This window comes from Acartia tonsa, chromosome 9 (genome assembly GCF_053477335.1).
Source record: "Acartia tonsa isolate MP-2025a chromosome 9, ASM5347733v1, whole genome shotgun sequence".
Lineage (NCBI taxonomy): Eukaryota > Metazoa > Arthropoda > Copepoda > Calanoida > Acartiidae > Acartia > Acartia tonsa.
Genome location: NC_137268.1, coordinates 25,777,167 through 25,798,227, shown reverse-complemented (window position 1 = coordinate 25,798,227; position 21,061 = coordinate 25,777,167). Strand labels below are relative to the sequence as shown.

Sequence of the window (21,061 nt, the reverse complement as noted above, 5' to 3'; positions counted from 1 at the left end):
CTCAAAATTATGGGATTAAAAATTCTTATGTGTAAGAATTTAAAACTAAAAAAATAGATGCATTATTCACAATTTGCAGAAAAATTGAAGGTAAAGTTTTACCCCACTGATTCTGAAAGGTTACAGCATACTAGCTAGTCCTATTTAATAATAATTTTTATTGTTTGTCTGTTTTGATCTTGCTAACCACAAAAATAAAATGATTTATGCTGTTTTCTTTATATCCACCCTTATAAGCTTTGGGCAACTGCTAGTTCTAAAATGGAAGTTTAAAGTTATAAAAGATAAACTCATCAACTTTCCTTTATGGTAGATGTCTCTGAAATCCAAGATTGTTGGCCAATAGCTCTTTGAAATCCTTAACATTATAAATTATTTGAATTACATAAAAATAATCAGAAACAGTTAAATTTCTTTTATTTATAAAAAATATTTACTTACCTCATTGCCATTCCTCCCAAAGAAAACTTATTAACTGTTTCACCTGGAGATAAAAAAATTATAATTAATCTCTAATAAACAATAAATATCACACTGTGGACGGAATATGAATCAGATTGCCCAATTGAAAGACAGATTACCACACAATCATAATAAAAAAATTGATTAATTTTGTATCAAATACCTATTTTTGGCTTTTGATAATCCAATAATGTAGGTTCTTAAATTATTTTGTTTGAATTTTGAAGCAAAAGAAGTTTAAAAAGAGCTCAACTAATAGAATTGTGAGATTCAGGGAAGCTATGTACATTTTTTGTTTAAGGTTATCAAACAATTTGGAAGGTTACTTCTTATTAGCACCCAGTGGCTTTTGATGGGGGCATTTGTTATTAAACATGATAAATGAATTGGTCACATACCTGGCTTTGCTAACAAATCTTGGCTTTGGATGGTATGTATTCCATTCTTGGCAGTTATAGACATTAGAAAGATCTTCATTTTTTCACAGCTATCAGGGAAGCTTGCTATCCTCTCTGTTATCTCATTTATGCACTAAAAAACAAAAGTATCAATTCGGCTGTTTCATATTTGTTTTGTTTTTTATTGATTTTAAGCTGAAATATATTTCAAAAAAAAATGTGTACCTTAATTCTAACTTCAAACAGCATATGCATTTTCAGTTCTTCTTCTGCTGTCAAGTCAATAGAAGGGTTAAATGATGGTATTGAGGTGACTGTGTAATCTGGATCAGTTATAAAAGATGAAACATTGTAAGGATCACTGTTTGAATAACTTTCTTGTACAATATTGCAGGTTTCACTGTAGTCTATATTTGAATACTCTGAACTATCCTTTGAAGATAGATTGTGATTATTTTCTATATTTTGAACTTCTTTAATTGTTGTAAAGTTATCATATGTAATTTCATTGATTGTGTCTGGTACAATATCATCAATTGCATTTTCAAGATTATAAAACGCACTCATAGCTGTTTCAATACTGTTAGTGATGACTGCTGAATGATGGGTCCTGTTATCAAGAGTATGGGAGTCATTTTCAAGTGTATTTCTATTATCTTGAAAAACTTCGTTGGGATATGAATCATCTTCATTCATTGTTTCAACATTGTATGGGCTTACAATTATTTGAGGCAGGTTTTCTATTTCTCTTACAGGTTGACAGTTAGGCCGCCCAGGTTTGGAACTTTTCCTTCCCCTGAAAAATATATGAATTAGCTTTACAGGCCTTTATACTTTTTTCATAGTTTGGAGAAGAGATGCACTTTTAAATTTGACCATTCTCTTTATGTTTCTTAAAGGGAGTGTGAATGTAAAAATTTCTCATCATATTATCAAATCTTAAATTTTCTAAGCACCTTTCACTATATCGAGGATTTATACCTTGATTTTGCGGCATTTTGGGAGGGAAAAGTGGAAAAACAAGGAAAATCTGAACGTTTTTGTTTATTATAGTGTTTCTAGGGATATTTAACTTGTCATATATAGTTGAAACAATTAACTAACTGTTAATGATTCGTTTTGTGACATAAAATTGCCAATTCATATTTTAATAACATAGTAATTAGGAAATAAAGATCTATTTTAAATTCGTGTTATTGACAAAAAGTACCTTACTGTCTACAAATGGTTGAATCTCAGAGGTTATTTAAAATGATAATATCCTTTTTTATTGTGTCGGACAATAAATAACCCACTTTGGAAATTTATATTACACTTTTATCAGACTGTTTATAAAGAAATATTGCACCTTTGTTATTTTAAAATTTGTAATCAAAAGTGTGGGCGAGAGATGGGCCAACTGGAGTTACTTTGTTATTGTATTTGATATTAAATAAAAAATATTGCTAATTTTATCAATTTCTAAGTAACTATACATTGGTCAAAGGCAAGAATTAAAGGCTTAACCTTTAGGAAAAATAGAAAACTATGTAAAAAAAGTTTAGTTTTATCTGTAGACAGAGAAAAAGACAAATAATTCCACATCTATACACTCCGGAAAATTTCTTTGAATATTGTAGTAAGTAAAAATCAGCGGAAAAAGCCGTTTTTGAAGGAAACGAGAGCCCGTTTTGCCATATCTATGATATTATATGAATGAGATGATGTCAGGGTTTGATAATCTGATGAGAAATTTTTTTGTTCACAGTCCCTTTAATACAGCACTAGCGGTTTCGCCCCTAGAGGTGATAAAAAAATTAAGGTGAAATTCGTTAAAGGACCAAGGAAATCTTCAGCAAAAAAAAAAAAAAAAATGGGGGGGGGATTTTTTTGTTTTTTGGGGGTTGGGGGTGTCCCACCCCCCAAGAAAATAGCTTAAAACCACCACAGGACCAATAGGTATATACCTTGAAGAGTAGAATCCGATCGGTTCAGTGGTTACCGAGATCTTAAGGGACAAACAGACGGACAGACAGACATCGTTCTACTTTGTATTATAGATATATATACAGTGTTACTAAACTACAAAACACTTAATGTAAAACAGTATATTTACATAATTTATTAATATATATTGTGTATTATTCTTACCTACGATCAACTCTTTCTAGAACCATACCAACTTTTAAGCACTTTAAAAATCTGCACCATTTGCATCTTGTCCGTGTTCTAAACAAAATTTCAAAATCAACTTTCTTAAAATCCCTAACTGTTAATTGAGAAAAACCCAAGAAGCACAAAATTACAAACCAGCAGGACTGAAGTAGAGATCTGGAGAAAGATTTAACAGTAATCAAATGATGCTTCAAAATGTTGTTAGTTGTTAGTAAAATGAATACAATAATTTTTTTTTTCAAAATGCCAAAAACTAAGGAAGCTTTTGTTAATTTCCCTAACTTATTTGGACATAAACATATTTACAGAGCATCTTTGCTTCTAAAAGCTAAAGTGTTTAGGCAAATTAGGATAAGTTAATAAATTATTATTAACATTATACAGAAAAAAAGAAATTAAAAAGTAAAACTAAACCTGTGATCAACAAAGCATTTTCCATGACAGTTAGCATATCTTTTCAACTCGGTTCTGCGTCGAGCTGACCGTCGGAAAAATGCCCTTAGACATAAAGATTATTAGTTTCCATTAGTTTTTCTTAAATACGGTTTTAGGTAAATTGGTGATTTACATCTAAATAATAGCTTCTAGGTACCAGAAATCTGGTTCTCCAATTCAAGGATTCTAGCGCGCCAGGATGTTTAAGGTAGGTCCTGCAAGATTAATATCCTACCTACATGAATAGCATACAGTTGACCCATAATGCTTGACATGAGAGGCTGGACCAGCACAAACTAAACACTCGATCTAAAACAAGAAATATTGCTTAATTCTTAGAGGAGGGGAAAAGGAGCAGTGTTGCAATTTTGGATAGTCTTTACATAAAAGTAACATGATGTTTGTTTTTAAGTGTGTGTGTCTGTAGCTTAAAATCTAGCTTTTTTTATGTATTAAAGAAATAAATAACTTTATAATTAATTCAATTGACAGCTAAAAAAAAGGCGGTTACCCTCAGCTTATTCCAGCAACGAAATTATTTCGGAAAAATCACCGAACCTTTACGTGATTTTCAGCTGTCGTTGGGTGGGGTGGGGGGTGGGGGGGCAACATTTAGTAAAGGTGAGGTTAAAGGTAATATTGGGTACTGGGTAGCCCCCATGGATAGTACACTCTACAGGGGTTAGGCATAGAGAAAAAAACTACCCCTATCTAAGTTTCAATTTATGATTTCCATAATCACCAAAAAAATAAACATAGAGCTGAACCCAATTTACCAAATATCATTAAAATATAAATACCTCAATACTTTCATCTGATAAAACTTCTGTTTCCATTTTGTTATGAAACCTAAAAAATATACAATTTCACGAGTTATATAAACAATTATATAACAACAAAGTAAATAAATATGTAAAAACGTAAAAATAAAACAGTTGTTATCTTTTAATATTGAAGCAAATAGTCTTTATATTTCATCACATAAGAGAAAATTTTAAAGGCTTTTAATAAAATTGATTCATAAAATAAAATATACTCAAACCCTACTCTATAATTCGAGATGGGAAATATTTATGTAAAAACTTTTTAAAGTCCTATTTTGAATAAGCGTCTGGATATTTGTATGAAGATTCTCTAAACCAATGTACTGTACATCTAGTAATTGACCCACATGGTCTGTTGTACATGCCATAAATACAAATATATGTATATGATGATATGATAGGTGAAGATTTTTAAATATTTTTTTCCCTCATTTAAATTTTCCATTCTCCTTTTTTTTATTACCATTAAACATCTGCTCTGTAGCTCTCTTTAATAAACGTTGATTTTCTAAATGCAATTCTAAACGTTTTTAAGAAATAAAGTTTAGTACAAAAAATAAATTAAAATTGCTACTCCTTACATGATAGTTAAAAGAAAACTAAAAATAGCAAGAATCATTTTTTATCGCGTAATATCTTATACGTAGGATATAGACTAACAAACTGGTATTAATTTTATGGTTTTTATTTTAGTATTCGTGGAAATTGCTCTACATGATTTTTGATTATGGCTGAGATCCGGTCCTTATATAAACCGTATATTAATCGACTCTGAAGCCATACTGGAAACCTATTTTCCTTATCTTTATTTATGGATTCACGTTTTAAATAATTAATATAGCACCCGGAAACATTACAGGATCTAAAGGGATATAAGATAATGGCCAATAAATTTACGTACATCCCCAATAATAATACACAAAATTGTTCCTTCTGTATATTAAAATTAATGGTTTAAACTAAATGAACCAACCAATCAAAATTCGCTAAGGTCACCAAATGTTGTAAAAACAACTAATAAGAAAACGTTACTATACAACTTTGGGGACCATCTATCTCTGGGAAATATTGGATTGTTAAGTAACGCAGCTATACTTTATAATTATTGTCTGTGTAATCAACCATAATATTTCGTTTGACTAATAACTCTACTAATTGTTGTTAAAGAAGTTGTATCAACTTTTTTTTTTTATAGCTAGCCGGTTCTTTTAGTAAGTAGTAGATGTAAAATTTTTCATAGAATTCAGATATGCAATCGGTTTTTTTGTAGACCTCTTATTTTTTAAGTAATTTAAGTTTTTTAAAAAAATAATTAAGTCGGTTTTAAGGTACTAAAACGCAACAAAATAAAAGAAGAAAATGGCCAGTAAGAACAAAAATAGTAAGATCTTTAATTTGACACCTTACTTTTAAAATTCTGTTGAGTAATTATTGAAAAAATCTATTTTTTTAACCTCGGTATAATAAAAACTTTAGACCTAAATATTTTCTCAAACAGACATAAAAAACATGGGTTCATATATACCTTCAGAATCAGAAAAATATTACGAATCCATTGTAAGCAAAATTGAAAAAAATTAAAAAATTAAAAAATTAAAGAAATGGCCAATTATTTTTTTTGTTCAGACAACACTATTGTCTTTCCTTTTTTACCCCCTCTTTACCCCCTTCCCATTTTTATACTCAATTGAAGAATTAAGACGTTGCCTGTACAATATAATATGATATTTTCATATAATTCCTTTTATTGTAGTTTATATACTATATTGTAAACTTTTTTTTTCAATTTTGCTTACAATGGATTCGTAATATTTTTCTGATTCTGAAGGTATATATGAACCCATATTTTTTTATTTGTGAAATAATAAAATTAAGTTCAAAGTTTTTATTCTCGTGGGTTAAAAAAAATCGATTTTTTCAATAATTACCTGACAGAATTGAAAAAGTAAGGTGTCAAATTAAAGATCTTACTATTTTTGTTCATAATGACCATTTTCTTTCTTTTTTTGTTGCATTTTAGTACCTTAAAATCGACTTAATTTTTTTTTTTAAAACTTAAATTACTTAGAAAATAAGAGGTCTATAAAAAAACCGATTGCATATCTGAATTCTATGAAAAATTTTACATCTACTACTTACTAAAAGAACCGGCTAGCTATAAAAAAAATAGTTGATACACCTTCTTTTAAAGTTTTAAAACCAACAAATTCAGATGTAACTCATTTACAATTGGTTCTGGAGTTTAAAAAGTCCTAAAAGCTGTTTAAAAGTTCATTCTGTGAGTACATTTCTAATTTTCTAAATTTAATATAACTTTTTTATATTAACATTACAATCTCCAATGATGACAAACAAAATTACCACTACAGTAGATTAAAATCATTGGTTAAAAATTTGGATCTAGGCATTCAACATCTAATAAAAAATTTTGAGCCAACGAAGGAAATAAAATGGTCTTGGGTATCAGTTTAATTTGGTTCTAGGTACTTTTCCACAAATCGATTCCCCATAATCAAATTCCCTCTTTTAAATTCCCAAACTTCATTTTGCCAAAGTGACGGATTCCCCCAATTTAAATTCCCATTAAAATTTATACCCCCAAATTATGATATCCATAATGCACTCATCCTAATTACACTTTGGCGACAGATCATATATCCTAAAGTTTACATTTCCACGTGTCCTTGATATCCTTCTTAAATACCCTAGAAATTATTATTAACTGTCTCTAAATTCTACATTCATTTGCCTATTGCGAAAGGGGTTGTATTGTATTACATAGATAAATAGTGGAAGTATATGTTCAAGACTGAAAAGGGTAAAATTAAGCACTGTCCACTTTCACTTTTTAAAAGCAAAGCTTTTCTATAATTAGGGTCGGTCTGTCCGTATGTCCGTCCGTAACGGATAGCTTTTTTCGTTATTTTAGTCATGTTAGAATTGTCCTATCGATTTCAAACTTTGCACGGTGATTCCTGTAGAAGTTAGGTACGAGTTAGAAAGCGTAGCAACTCTATAATCATTACCAGAATGTCCGTATGTCCATTTTAAACATGTTGATTTTTTTCGTTTTTAACAACAAATTTGTATGTAACCTATTTATCCGATTGGTCTGATTTTTGGTATACTGATTCCTGGGACAACAAAGTACAATATTATAAGCGAAGCAACTCTATAATCAAGTCCTAAAAATGTAAATATGTCCATAAACATTATCCTGTATCAAGCAGTTTTTCAACAAATTTACTTACAATTTTGCTTTGACTCTTATACATTTACATACTGATTATTCAGTTCTGACATCATATAAGTGTTAATATCCGTTTGTCCTACCGTTTCAGAGCTTCGCTTTTATGGATGTTGTCATCCTTGTAATTGTATATTTAAATCTATTCTAACAAGGATGACAACATCCATGCATAAAAGCGAAGCTCTAAAACGGTAGGACTGACGAACATTAAGTTTTGTAACTTTTGTCAGAACTGAAAATGCAAAGTATTATAGTAAATTTGTTGCAAAACTTCTAAAATGAAGAATACTGTTTAAGGATATACATACTTACATTTTAATCTGAGTATTTTATCACATAAAAATTTGTTGTTAAAAAAGTTAAAAATCAACATGTTTAAAATGTATGTACGGACTTTCTGGTAACGAATTTAGAGTTGTTACGCTTTCTAAATCGTACCTAACTACTACACAAATCAAATGCAAAGTTAGTAATCAATATGACAATTCTAACATGCCTAAATTAACAAAAAAAGCTAATCGTTACGGATGGAGGATACAGTTTTCCAATACTTTTTATAATCTACTGTTTAATTCTTCTAGCTTTGCTTTTTTTAAGGCGAAGCTTTTCTATAAAAAGGGAAGGTTTGTCCGTCCATCAATCCGTCCGTAACGGTTAGCTTTTTTCGTTAATAGGGGCATGTTAGAATTGTCCTATCTATTTCAAACTTTGCATTTGATTCCTGATAAAATCATTTGATTACTAGGACAACAAAGTACAATGTTATAAGCGGAGCCTCTCTATAATCAAGTCCTAAAACTGTAAGTATGTCCTTAAACATTATTCTGTTTTCAACAAATATAATTTTATATATTTATATTCTGCTTATTCAGTTCTGACACTCTACATGTGTTAATGTTCGTTTGTCCTACTGTTTCAGAGCTTCGCTTTTATAGATGTTGTCATTCTTGTTTTTAAAAGCGAAGCTTTTCTATAATTGAGGGTTGGTTGGTTCGTCAGTTCGTCAGTAACGGATAGCTTTTTTCATTATTTTAGGCATGTTAGAATTGTCCTATCAATTTCAAACTTTAAATGATGATTCCTGTAGTAGTTAGGTACGATTTAGAAAGCGTAGCAACTCTATAATTGTTACCGGAATTTCCGTACGTCCATTTTAAACATGTTAATTTTTTACTTTTTTAACAAAAATTTTATATGTGATAAAATCATCCGATTGGTCTGATCTTGGATTACTAATTCCTATTACAATAAGGTACAATATTTGGAGCGAAGCATCTCTATAATCAAGTCCTAAGAATGTCAGTATGTCCTTAAACTGAATTCTGTATTTAAGAAGTAACAAATATACGTATAATTTTGTCAAAACTTTTATATTCAAATTTTGGGCTCACATGAAGGAGACTAGCACTGGTGCTAGTTTCCTTCATTCTACACCATTTGGTGCTAGGGTTCTTCATCCTGAAGATTTACAAGATTTCTAATAGTGGGAGGGATTTTAGGTGTAAAAGGGCCGGGACATATTTTGTGTGAGAAAGAGGGAGGAGCGATTTATGTATTACTAGCGGATACGCCCCTAGTAGCCTCTAGGGGCACTGCACTGGTAGGAGAAGGAAAAGTCGACCTCATCCTATAATAAATTTGAGTTTCCAAAGAGTAATAAAAATTATTTTTTGGGGGAGAGGGGGGTTAAGACACCCTCTCGAAAAATAGTTTAAAACCTTCTTAGGACCTATAAGAAGCTTCACTGTAAAGGAGAACCATATCGGTTCAGCGGTTAGCGAGATCCTTCGGGACAGACAAAAAACGCTTACTACTTTATATAATAGGATTAATACATAATACAATTAAGAAGGGTCAAAACATTAGGTGCTAGCTTTCTTCACTTTAAGACATTTGGTGCTAGCTTTCTTCATTATTCGATTTCGGTGCTAGTCTCCTTCATGTGAGCCAAATTTTGTATATTCTATTCTGACACTCTACAAGAGTTAATGTTCGTCTGTCATACCTTTCCAGAGCTTCGCTTTTATGGATGCTGTCATCCTTGTTTTCATCAATTTTTACGAGTAATATTTAATCATTATTTGACTTCCTTTACTCCAAATAATTTGTAACTTCCATTTTCCTTGATTAAACCCTTACAAACTCCGCCCATTTTTTCAGCAATTTAAAAACAAAAGCCGATTGGGGTTATGGCAACAAAAATAAGATTGATATTAACTATTATTTTTAGTGGCGAAGCTACTCTATAATTCATTTTGTCTGTCCGTCCATCAGTCCATAACGCTAGGGAGAAATGGGATTTACTCATCTCCTATAAAAGTTAGAAAGCTAAAACTTCTTGTTAACATTCCTTTTAATATGGAGCATAATCAAGTACAATGCCTAGAAAAAAAACAAGAGCAAAAAAATAACAGAAGAAGGCAAAAACGCCCGACATCCTCCGGACGATTAGGGTTAAATAAAGGATATTGTTTAAGGACATACTTACATTTTTAGGACTTAACATAGAGATGCTTAGCTCATAAAATTGTACTTTGTTGTCCTGGGAATTAATATTTCAAAAATTCGGATAAATAGGATAATTATATAACATATAAAAATATTGTCAAAAAGTTAAAAAATCAACATGATCAAATTTTAATACTTAAATTAACCATGCTGAATTATCCCAAAAACTTGTGAATCGCAAAACCACACTGGAGAATCACAATCTTTTTTTCATTTTTTTTTGGGTGGGGGAGGGGGCGGGTATTGTAAAGTAGAGCCAAGAATTCTCCTATGTGTCTTACCAAATTATACAAATACTCATTATTTCTCCTCCTTCTTAATTATTTTACAACACTACACTTTTGGTGTACTTGCACTTCCGCATATGTATCAAACTTTAAAAATCGTAACAAGATTTTACAATAACTATTCCATTCGCCCAAAAACACCATATATGTTCTAGTTACTTTGTTTTTTTTTGCAAATCCGTATAATAAATTAATAGGATTTTTGTTTAAGTATCTCATTTTATGTCTGTACCGAAGGATCTCGCTAATTACTGAATTGATATGATTATTCTTTACAAGGTAGCTTCTCATAGGTCCAAGGAAGGTTTATAACTATTTTAAGGGAGGGTACCACCAATCTCCCACTAGAAATCACCCAAAATTACCTCCCCAACCTTAAATTTTCAATTGAAAGTGCACAAGTGAAGACATACTAATACTTTTATTATAACATTAACGAATTCAATCTTTTCTCACCAGAATTAAGGGACTATATTTCTTTGATAGTAATTTTAAACAAGGATGGTAAAATTAACACTTGTCATAACTAAGTGGGGGGGGGGGGGAGTTTTGACACATTTGCGTAAACTTGGTACCTAGGCTTTATCTTTGGACTGAGAGGATAGGTTATTAAAGATAAAATCATTCTTATAAGATGAATTTCACGAAGTTTTAAATTTAAATTCATGCCTCCAGGTGGTCTCTGTACAGGTAAAAGTGAAGAAAAATTTTTTTTTTTTAAGTTACCGTTTATCTCATATAATGTAGGAAAATGTTTAATGTTAATTAGCTTCACTATTTTGAATTAACAAGGTAGAATCAGACAAAAATTTGAGTTAAGTCTATAATTTTCTGATTTCGCACTCAACCATTTTAAAGGATTTTCTTTATATTTCATTACATATTTGTGAACATTTCCAATTTCTAGGACTAGTAGTAAAGCAGGTAAATACCCCCCCCCCCTCCCCACCCTAAAATTAAAATTACTATCTTTTTAAGGAGCTGTTAAAAAATTGAAAAATATAAAAGTAGCTAAAAACCTTCCTAAAAGCAGTCCGACCGCAATGGTTTACCTAATTATGCTACATATTGAAGGAAATTTTAAATGAAGATTCATTTTATAAAAATATTTTATGGAGACAAGAAAAGTTTCAGACGTACAGACAAAAGGATATTTCGAATTATAGAATATAGCTTTCTACTAAAAATTGCTAAGTTTATAATATTATAATGTGAGAGTGTCCCAGCAAGGTCATATGGAACTTATTAAATTTCCCGCCATTTAAATCTCATTATTTGTAATTAGAGTATTTAACAATCATATGTCAAAAGAGAATACTTGAACTAATAAAAGAATGTTGTTTTAATGGATATCTTTAGATGCGGCAATTTGTAGAAGAGGGAATATGATCTCATTTCTTTAAGACGTTTAGGCTAAGTGCATCAGGCCAAAGTGTCACTGGGAAAAGAATAACAAAGGATATTTAACATTAGGGGAATCAGATTTCGGGGAATCCGTTTGTGGGAATCTAAACAGTGGGAATAAAATTAGGGAAATGTGTAGGATACCGTTTAATTTACAGTCCAATATCCCCACCCTAACTATAATAACATTCAAAATAAAAATAATAAAAAAAACATTTGATTTAATTCTTTCTCTTATAACAAATAAATTTGAACTGCGGGTATTTGTAAATGAAATAGTAAATATTAGAAAACACTTGAATAAAAAAATCATGAATTTACCTAGTGTTAGATAAACTGAAGGATTTTTCACTGAAAAGGCATATTTAGTTTTATTATCACTGAATTACAAAATATTTATTTATAGAGGATTACATTTAAAAAGTCCATTTCACTAACTTTATATATATAACGTACAGACACTTCCCAGTTATAAAGTAGTTTTGCTAATGTAAACCATTAAAGAAAATACACCATTTAAAACGCTTACTTAAAGTATACTAAAATGAAAATATCATTATATAGTAAACTTGGTTTTTCCAAAACGTAAAAAAATACCAGGATTCGATAGCCGCACATTGTTATTTAAGATGGTTTGCTTGCGGTTTGAAAATAGTGCGACATGATATATGACATTAAATGCCACTTGAACAGCCCCTTTCGGGGGTGGCTGGTTATTGGCTTTTATTTTTTTTGCGGCTGAACCCCCCTCCCCGATCTCTTCTTCTATAAAAACAACAAATGATTTGTAATAAAGACCATAGAAATCAGAAATAAGCCAACGGAGGACAAATTTAATTTTATCTTATTTTTTTTGTTAAAATCTTATTATTAATCATTAGCTTATTCATTTTCGATAAAGGGTGAGGGGGGGTTAGATTAATTGCTTAACATTACTTGAGATCTATGATTTTTTTCTCGAAAATTTTTCCCAATTCTGTAACATTTTATAGAATGACTTGCTAATCCTCATATTTTGACAAACTTGTGTTAGTAATGTATGTATGTATATTATATACATATATTGTGGCATTTACTTTTAACCTACGCAATTCATAAGCTACACTTGTTCAATTTTAGCAGCGAAGCAACTTTACAGAGCGGCATATCCATCCGTTTGTCTGGCTTTCTAAAAATTTAACAGTTTAAGGTTGAAATAATTATTCTAATAGTTTAAAACTTTATAATGTTTCATTACAGTGGCGATTAAGCAAATTTTTGTTTATAAATACTATCCTATTATGTCTAATATCTCCCTAAATACAGAACCGATTGTATCTACACCTTAGGTAATCTACTCATAGCTCCCAGCATTGTTTAAGGCTATTTTATGCCGAAAATGAGGTTTTGTGAAGGTTTGAAGGTCTTTTTACCCCTTCCTTCCCTTGATGGTAGGGGACAAGCATTAAGCTTAAACGATGCAATCGATTTCTTAAAGTTTACTTTATTTAGGCCTAATGTTTATGGATGGTTTTATCCTTGTTTTTGTTTTATATAAAAATAAGCGAGTTTTAGAGAGAAAAACAATCATAATATTACAGAAAAAATAATGTATTACAGTTGACTTTTTGTGTATTATATAAAATTACATTTGAATATTTATTGTTGTATAATTATGTCCTTTTATCATATTCAACTTGCGTTATATGTCGAGTGTCCAATAAAATTTTTTTATCCAGTTATCAATCCTCTTTCAAGGTAGTCGTGTGTCTATCTAAAAAAACATACTATTTTTTAAAAAATTAAACTTATTTTGATAATGGACATGGATGTAAAAACGCCAGTATAAGATGTATTTATGGCAGTTACTTTCGATATGGCAGTATTTTTGGCAGTGGTTTCTCCATTTTGACAAACATACAAACGCATTTTTAATGGTTGTGAAAATAACAGCATCTCATTAAAAGAATAATTATTACTTTTCAAGCTTCAGTGATTTCTCTTTTGTACAGCAACTAAACAAGAAAGACTAATTGGTCTGTCTGTCCGTCAATTAAAGTACGTTGAGTGAAGTTCTGCTTCTTCATATATTAAGACCGTGCGCAAGCACATAATTCTAGCAATACAGTCTTCTCTGAGTATCGTATTATTGCTGCGCTATTCTTGATTATAATTGTCATTTTATTAAGGACAAATTTATAATGAAAAACAAACAGTTTGGAATCGTTAGAATAATTGTAGCAAGACGAAGTTAACGTTTAGACTTATCAATTTAGTAGGTACTGACTGAACGACCCTAGTGTGGAAAATCTTTTAAACATGTTGAGCAAAACTTATAAATTTAATTTTAACTTTACTGCTAAATATGTTATTATTTTGTATAAAACTTTTTGTTGGACACTTTTTAGTTACGTTAGCAATACTGCATGTTTAAATGATGATTTAGGATATTTCTATGAATTTCCCTTAGATAAAGTGAAAGGTTAATTAAAGAAATAAATCTTTTTTTTCATGAATCCTTTTATTACTTTAAGGACCTTAATTGATATACCTCCCCATTAATGACAACAGACAAGTAGCGAAGCACCAAGAATCATGGATAGGCTAAAGGACAAATTGTAGAACAGATGTTCAGTGTCATAATAAAATAAAAAGATAGACAATAAAAACCAGAAAATATGGTCTTTTGAAGCATGACTGGCACACCGACGGTTCAAGTAATTAATATTGCTCATCGATAAAGGGAATATATACAAAGAATCTCAGTTATCTATCTTAAATAGCCGCTGGTAAGTTACATTTACCCTAGTATGTTATTACAGACGGAAGTTTTAAAGAATAGAGTAGCTCCTAAAAGTAGAACGTGATATTTTACACCATTATACATAATATTTTATAGATATAGATAGATAGAGTACAGCATGAATGTATTTTATTCAATAGGTCGGAATTACACCTGAGAAATGCCTTTTTTTCGTCATAACCTATTTGTTTATCTTGTCTTTAATAGCAAAGCTATTTCATAATTTGGATTTGTCTATCTGACAAAGTCAATTAATGAAAAAAAATGATAAAAAATTGGTATATCTTGAAGATTTTAAAAGTGTATGCCAGTAATAACTTAGCTGTAATAGGAGGATACACACGTATCCCTTTTGAGCTCCTGTCTTTTGTAAGACTGAATTTTCTCAGTCTTTCTTATGCAGTTAGCTTGTAATTAACATGGCTGACAATTGTATAAGAACCTATTGGTTTCTGGTGATTTTTAAGAAGAAAAGAACATCATGAAGATCAGAAAAAGATATCATCTCAGTAAAAGCCAATAAAAATCCATAATATAACACAAAAAATCCGTGCATGAACTTTAAGTTGAGTTCACAAATATGTGTTATTATTTATTACCATCACCCCTCAGGCCCTCAGTCTTCTCCCCTCAGTCTTTAACCCTCAGTCCCCTCACAAAAAAAAACAAATCTTTTAACACTAAAAAAGTGTATGTCTTTAATCGGTTTTTTTTTCTTATTTATAGCATATTTTAATCTGATTTCCAAATGAAATAAATCAAAGAAAATTATGATCATTCTATTGGACTGTAAGTCAGCTATAAATGGATTGGACAGGTTTCCTAGAATAGAGTAAATTAAAAAGTACAATAAAGAGCCGTTTTGTACACTAGTCCCTAAAGTTTATATCAACGTTTTCTTATTCGTTGGCTTTGGGGATTATCATTAAATTTTAATTAGTTGGTATATTTAGTTGAGTGTCCAAACGTTTCAAATCACTAAGAAAAGTTTTTTTCTGTGTATCATTATCAGGGATGTACTTTAATTATCGGCTATTGTCTTATCCCTTTAGGTCCCTGAATTGTTCTTGTTGTGTTGCATATGAATATAATTGTAATTGTTTTATGCAGGGATGGGACAATAGGCAATTAATTCTAATTTGGAATTCTAGTGAACTAACTTGTAATACCAGATCTATTTATAAAAATTACAACAATTATGCTGGAGCAATCTTCTTTAAAATTAGATAATCAGAAATAAGTAAGGGTTCATTAAAAACTATTTTAAAATATTAACCTGTATCACAATGCTGTAAATATCATACAAGGAATGACTTTAAGCCATTTCAAATGATTCTAAATTTTGTAGGGCACGGTAGAACAATTTAGCTTTTTAGAATAGAATAGTTTCTGAATCTGCATTAGCCTACTAGTACTCATACCTTTTAGAAGAACAAATTTTTAGAACCAACCAAAATAAACCCATTTATTTTTTTTGTCTGCTAGTGCTTCAGATTAGTATTTGTCTGCTTAAGAGAATAGAATTTTTTTCACGGCATTCTATGCGCTAGTGCTCAAACTTTTAAAATTAACCAAGAAGAAAGAAGTTGCATTGTTTCTAGTGCCAAAAATCCAAGAAACCTAAAGAGTTGGTTTTAGATCTGTATCAGCAAGGAAGCTGCCCTAGCATCCTTTGTGTCGAGTGCTATTATGGAAATCCTTTAATACCCATTAATCCTTACTCCAAACTTAGCAATGACGACATTTCCCTACTTCCAGAGACATCAGAAAGTGAGGCATTCCTAGCATGGTGCGCTTTGCTCTGAGAGACTTCTAGACTGTTCTGTTGTGTCCAGAGAATGCACGTGTTAAGATGTGCATGTAGATTTTGAAAGAAAATGTATGTGGGCTAAGAATAATCTCCCGTACGGCTATCCTGCTTGCACGGAATGCGACCAGGTATGAATGAATTCATGCGTGATGAACATAGGGCTAATTATAGAGCAGTTTTTCTTTGAGTAAAACAAATAAACAATCTTTAATTCAGTTATTGAAAAGACCAATCGTATTATATCATGTATTAACAGTAATATTATGTTTAAATTGTATTTCATGATCTCGTAATCACCAATGTATTTTAATTATGCTTGAATCATTAAGTAATGTCAAAGAATTCTGTAATTCCATGGAGTTGTAATGAACCTTATTGATAATAGTATCATTAGTTGCATTTATATGTACCAATTTCTTATGATGTTTGTATTTTTCAGGTCAAACAGTTTTCATCTTCAAATAAAAGATTCGTAAACTCCTGTGTTATATATCCGTCGGACAGCAGTATTGGGGTGATAAAACTGAAAGAAAGATCTGGATTTTCGGTCATATGCCGAAACAAGATCCATTATCCCCTTCCTATGTCCTTGATTTTATCGCATTTACGCCAATATAATATTAATAGTACGTACTTTTATAAAATTAGGGGACAAGTGTTATGCTACTATAATGGACAATTTTGCATTATGTCCATAAGTTAACAATTGCTTGGATAAAGAAAGAATAACAGTAAACTATTATACTTTTAAAAAGTGATTTTTTGAAATTAACAAAATTGTATGGAAGCTAAGTACTTTTACACTGTGATGAATTAATATAGAGCCCTTCAGACTGACTTTCGGACATATCCTAGTTAAAGAGAAACTTTCCTACGAAAAAATAATTCTTAAATTACGTGTTATCACAGTAGTCGGCAGCCTCGTAGCTACGGCTGATGGTGGCTACAGCTTAGGGTGACTTATCATTTCTCCAAGCAGCCCAGTATTTTTTTAATCTGCACGGTTAGTTGCGACTGCTATTTTAGTTTTGTCTTAGCTGTTTGAATATTATAGCTACTTCAGCTGCTAAGTTAATGACAAGATTATAAGACAACAGTCTTAATGTACAGGCCCTTTAACTTCTCCTGGCGGCATTAATAAATCTGTCAAGCCGTTATCGGGATCTTACGAAATTAGATATCCAAACATTCCACTTATTATATCTTATAGTTAATTTTAAAACATCCCCAAAATAACTTAAAATAATTGTACATTAAAATCAAAGTATTATTCCTAATGCAATGTAAACAATCGACAGAAAAAAAACATTTAAGTTTGTGAAAAGTTTCTAAAAATATTTGCATCAATTTTTCCTTCTCTCCCTCATTTTTTCCCCATAGCCCAATTTTTTAGCATTCCCTGTGGAACTTCAGTGTTTATTCAAACTAGAGTGATAAAGCAAATAATAAGTTTTCTCCTATTATCCGGCAGATTAGAACCGGTTCTCATCCATACGAAAAAAAATATGTCTAACATCGTATTATATCCATTAAATAATATTCGGCATCTCTAAGGGCTATAAAAACTGGTTTTAATCTTATAATAGTACATTTTATATCCGTGGAGAGCTGTTTATAATATTAGCGTAATTTGTAATGTGTCAGTTTGCTGTCAGGGAGGTGTCGTGTTCGAGTCTGGACCACATTGCGTTATACTAGTGACGTTAAAAGTGGTAAATAATGCTACTATGTCAGACGCGACATAAACTAAGATTAAGGGGAATGTCTTGTTTGGATTCCAGACAAAGGTCCTGTAATTAAAGGATTGGTCTATAGGGTAATCCACCAGGCGAATGCCTTACACCGCATTCATAAGACTTTAACATAGGTCATAAAATTATTTTAGGTCAATTTTTTTACATCTCCGCCCACTCAAATACAGAGCCTCTAGTTTTCTTATTAAGTATTTTTATAAGTAGCTGCATTTCTAAAATCAAATTTTTATGTTATTATGAATGAATCTAAATACTAAGGCATTATTCTATCACGTTAAATTGTTCTTTAATGTTCTGTTATTTGATAATAATTAATTTTGATTGTAATGTATAAACCTAAATATTTGACTAAAAGCTGAGGCATTCTGTTATTCTCTGGATTGTGAAATGAAGTGTTTTGCACTAAACTTTGATCAGTGAAGGGCGGATTTTTTTTAGATTAAAATCTTAATTATTAAAATAAAACTTATTATTTATTTAGGTAGTAACTGAATGTCCAAATAGGCATTTAGGGAGTAACGGATACATTTCTTTTCGACTTTGCTTTTATGGGGTTTCAAATTTTTCTAAACTTTTGATCATTGGTCGGCACCATATACAAAATTGGTTGTGTAGATACTATTATAGCCCTGACCACTTTTATTTGGTAGCATATGGTCGACAAAAATATTTCAATGTTAATTAAAAAAAATAACCGTGTGGATGTTATTATACTTTACCAATTTTGTTTAAAGCAACTACTAGCATCTGGGGGCTCTGTATAGAAAAAGAGTGGAAAAGAACAAATAAGCAGAAAAATAGCCTAAAACTTTAATCTAAAAAAATAGCCTAAAGCCTTCTCAAGTCATTTATAAATGCAAAACTAAACTGCTTTTACATCATCCCTTGGAACAAAGTTTAATAAAAAAAACTATGTTTATCTTTTGAAAAATAGTCAAAAAAAGTAAGATATCCACCCGTCCTGGCCTGTATAAAAGAACTGTGGGTTGATTTGACGAATACCTGCCATACTCCTGTCAATATTTTATCAATTTACAACTTTTTATTGCAATATTTATGATGGATTTGTCAGCTTTTATGATATAACCTCACTGATTTTTGCAGCGAAGATACTCTAAATATTAGAAGTGTCTTTGTCTGTCTGGTGGTCTGTAACACTTACATATGATGGAACATTTTTCTTTTACAACTTATATATACTGTTATAATACACAGTACAATTCTCTATATTTTGAATTTTGATTTTATTTTTCGCTTTAAATGGACCTAATGATTCCAGTTTTACTGATAAAATGTTTTTATTGAATTTTTGTTTTGTTATTTATGAATGTATTTATATCTTACAACCTAAGTCACTTGATTGAATCTGAATTATCTTTAGTCTTTTATTTCACATATTAATCAAGACGTTGATAATTAAGTAGGTATTTATTTTATAACTTTCTTTGTCCTACAATATGTAATGATATTTGATAATTGCCCTGCTAATTATGGGTTACTCATAACTTAATTTGTCTGTCTGTCTTTCGTTTGTAAGTTCTATTGGAGAAATATGAAATACAATTAGAGGTAGATGGCTGATTTTTGTGTGTGGTAATTCTGCTTACTAATGGGCATCTCTTCAACAACTCCCTTAATCCGACGGTTTGTTTGTAATGTTCTGAGGATAATTCATTTTCCTTGTGCAAAAGTTAATTTTCTCCGTTTGGGGAAATATATTTGTCTCAATTGCTATTAAAGGCAGATATTTCAAATTTTATAAAATGTCCTATATGTACAAAAAGCATCTACACTTTGCTGTTTAAAACTTTTTGGTTTACATAAAAAAATCTATTCCCTCTGTATTTTTTTAATTTCCAGACATAATAATTATATATAAAATCAAATTTGAAATAAAAATAAAAAATATATACACATTGGAATTATCAAATATTACCTTTTTCAAGGACATTAGGGATAGGGAAAATATTGATAGCCAAATTCAAAAATATTAAAGACAGGTATTTTAAAAATTTAATTAAATATACAAAAAAAGGAAAAATTATGTTATAATAAGTGTAGTAATTCCAAGCAGTCTTTGTTGAAAACTATAGCTCAATCAGTTTAAAAATTTTACGGTCATAAACTACTATTGAATTATTGCGCTATCTGCATTTCAAAGTTACCCTTTAATAAAAAATATAAATTATTTCTTATTTAACTATCACTTTATTCTTATTACCCCTTTTCCTATCTCTATTATTACGTGGAGAAAAAAAGGATTAAAAACCAATTGAAATATGTTTCCCCCACCCTCTCTATAAATTTTAAATTCCCCTATTACATTATATTATTTACATTTTCACCATGCGGCCTCTTTTACAAAAGAACTCATTCAAATTATTATACAAAAGAAAATGATTTTCTCAGCTGCTATATGAGATATGTTTATAAAAATTCTCATTAAAATAAGGATCTTTAGCTTTGTTTAATTTATTTTGTCTGTCCATTTGTCCACTAACCGTACGTAACTGATTTAAAAAAAAAAAACATTTTAAAGCTTAGGTGTGCAGGAGGGGAGTGTTATCATCCCCTCGAAATTCTCCTTTCTTACCCCTTAAAACCCTAGTTTGAAGAAATTCAGCTGCTCTTTAATTTTAAATATTTGCGATTTAATTTTTATGTTGCTGTAAATTTTTTTATTAATAGAAAATGCCTATCGCTAATACATAAAGTATATGAATATAAATAAGTATTAAATGGACATACTGAGGGAAACATAATTACTATAAAGTAGCAGTGCTGCAAATAATAAAATGCATCACAGTGATATTTTTTACTGTGATAAAATGTCTAGCGGCAATACGTAAAATGTATATCATTGTAACAGTGTTATGAGTCGATTCTACAATTTTTTCGGTGGTTTTCCTCGAAGTACCTGTTAAGCAATAAACCCCATCCCCTAGTTTTTCAAAAAAGAATATCGACAAATGATTAAGTTTTGTTCGCCGCAG

At 30.4% G+C, this 21,061-nt stretch overlaps 1 protein-coding gene across 1 annotated transcript; it reads right to left on the bottom strand.

Moving 5' to 3' along the window:
• Positions 1-70: 70 nt before the first annotated feature.
• LOC145327795 (uncharacterized) lies at positions 71-12,248 on the bottom strand. The gene is made up of 9 exons (XM_080171348.1): positions 12,044-12,248; positions 4,250-4,298; positions 3,685-3,758; positions 3,429-3,512; positions 2,991-3,068; positions 1,086-1,656; positions 861-993; positions 442-484; positions 71-358 (listed from the first exon to the last, which is right to left on the bottom strand). Exons 2-9 carry the CDS (start codon positions 4,283-4,285, stop codon positions 205-207), a joined length of 1,173 nt encoding a protein of 390 aa, XP_080027474.1. The 5' UTR covers positions 4,286-4,298; positions 12,044-12,248; the 3' UTR covers positions 71-204.
• Between the last annotated feature and the right edge of the window lie 8,813 nt (positions 12,249-21,061).

Coding starts and splice junctions, on each gene's coding strand:
- LOC145327795 (XM_080171348.1), bottom strand. CDS start 4,285: ATGGAAACAGAAGTTTTATCAGATGAAAGTATTGAG. Junction 3,069..3,428: donor AAATGCTTTGTTGATCACAG/GTTTAGTTTTAC, acceptor AATTTTGTTTAG/AACACGGACAAGATGCAAAT. Junction 1,657..2,990: donor CTAGAAAGAGTTGATCGTAG/GTAAGAATAATA, acceptor TATATTTTTCAG/GGGAAGGAAAAGTTCCAAAC.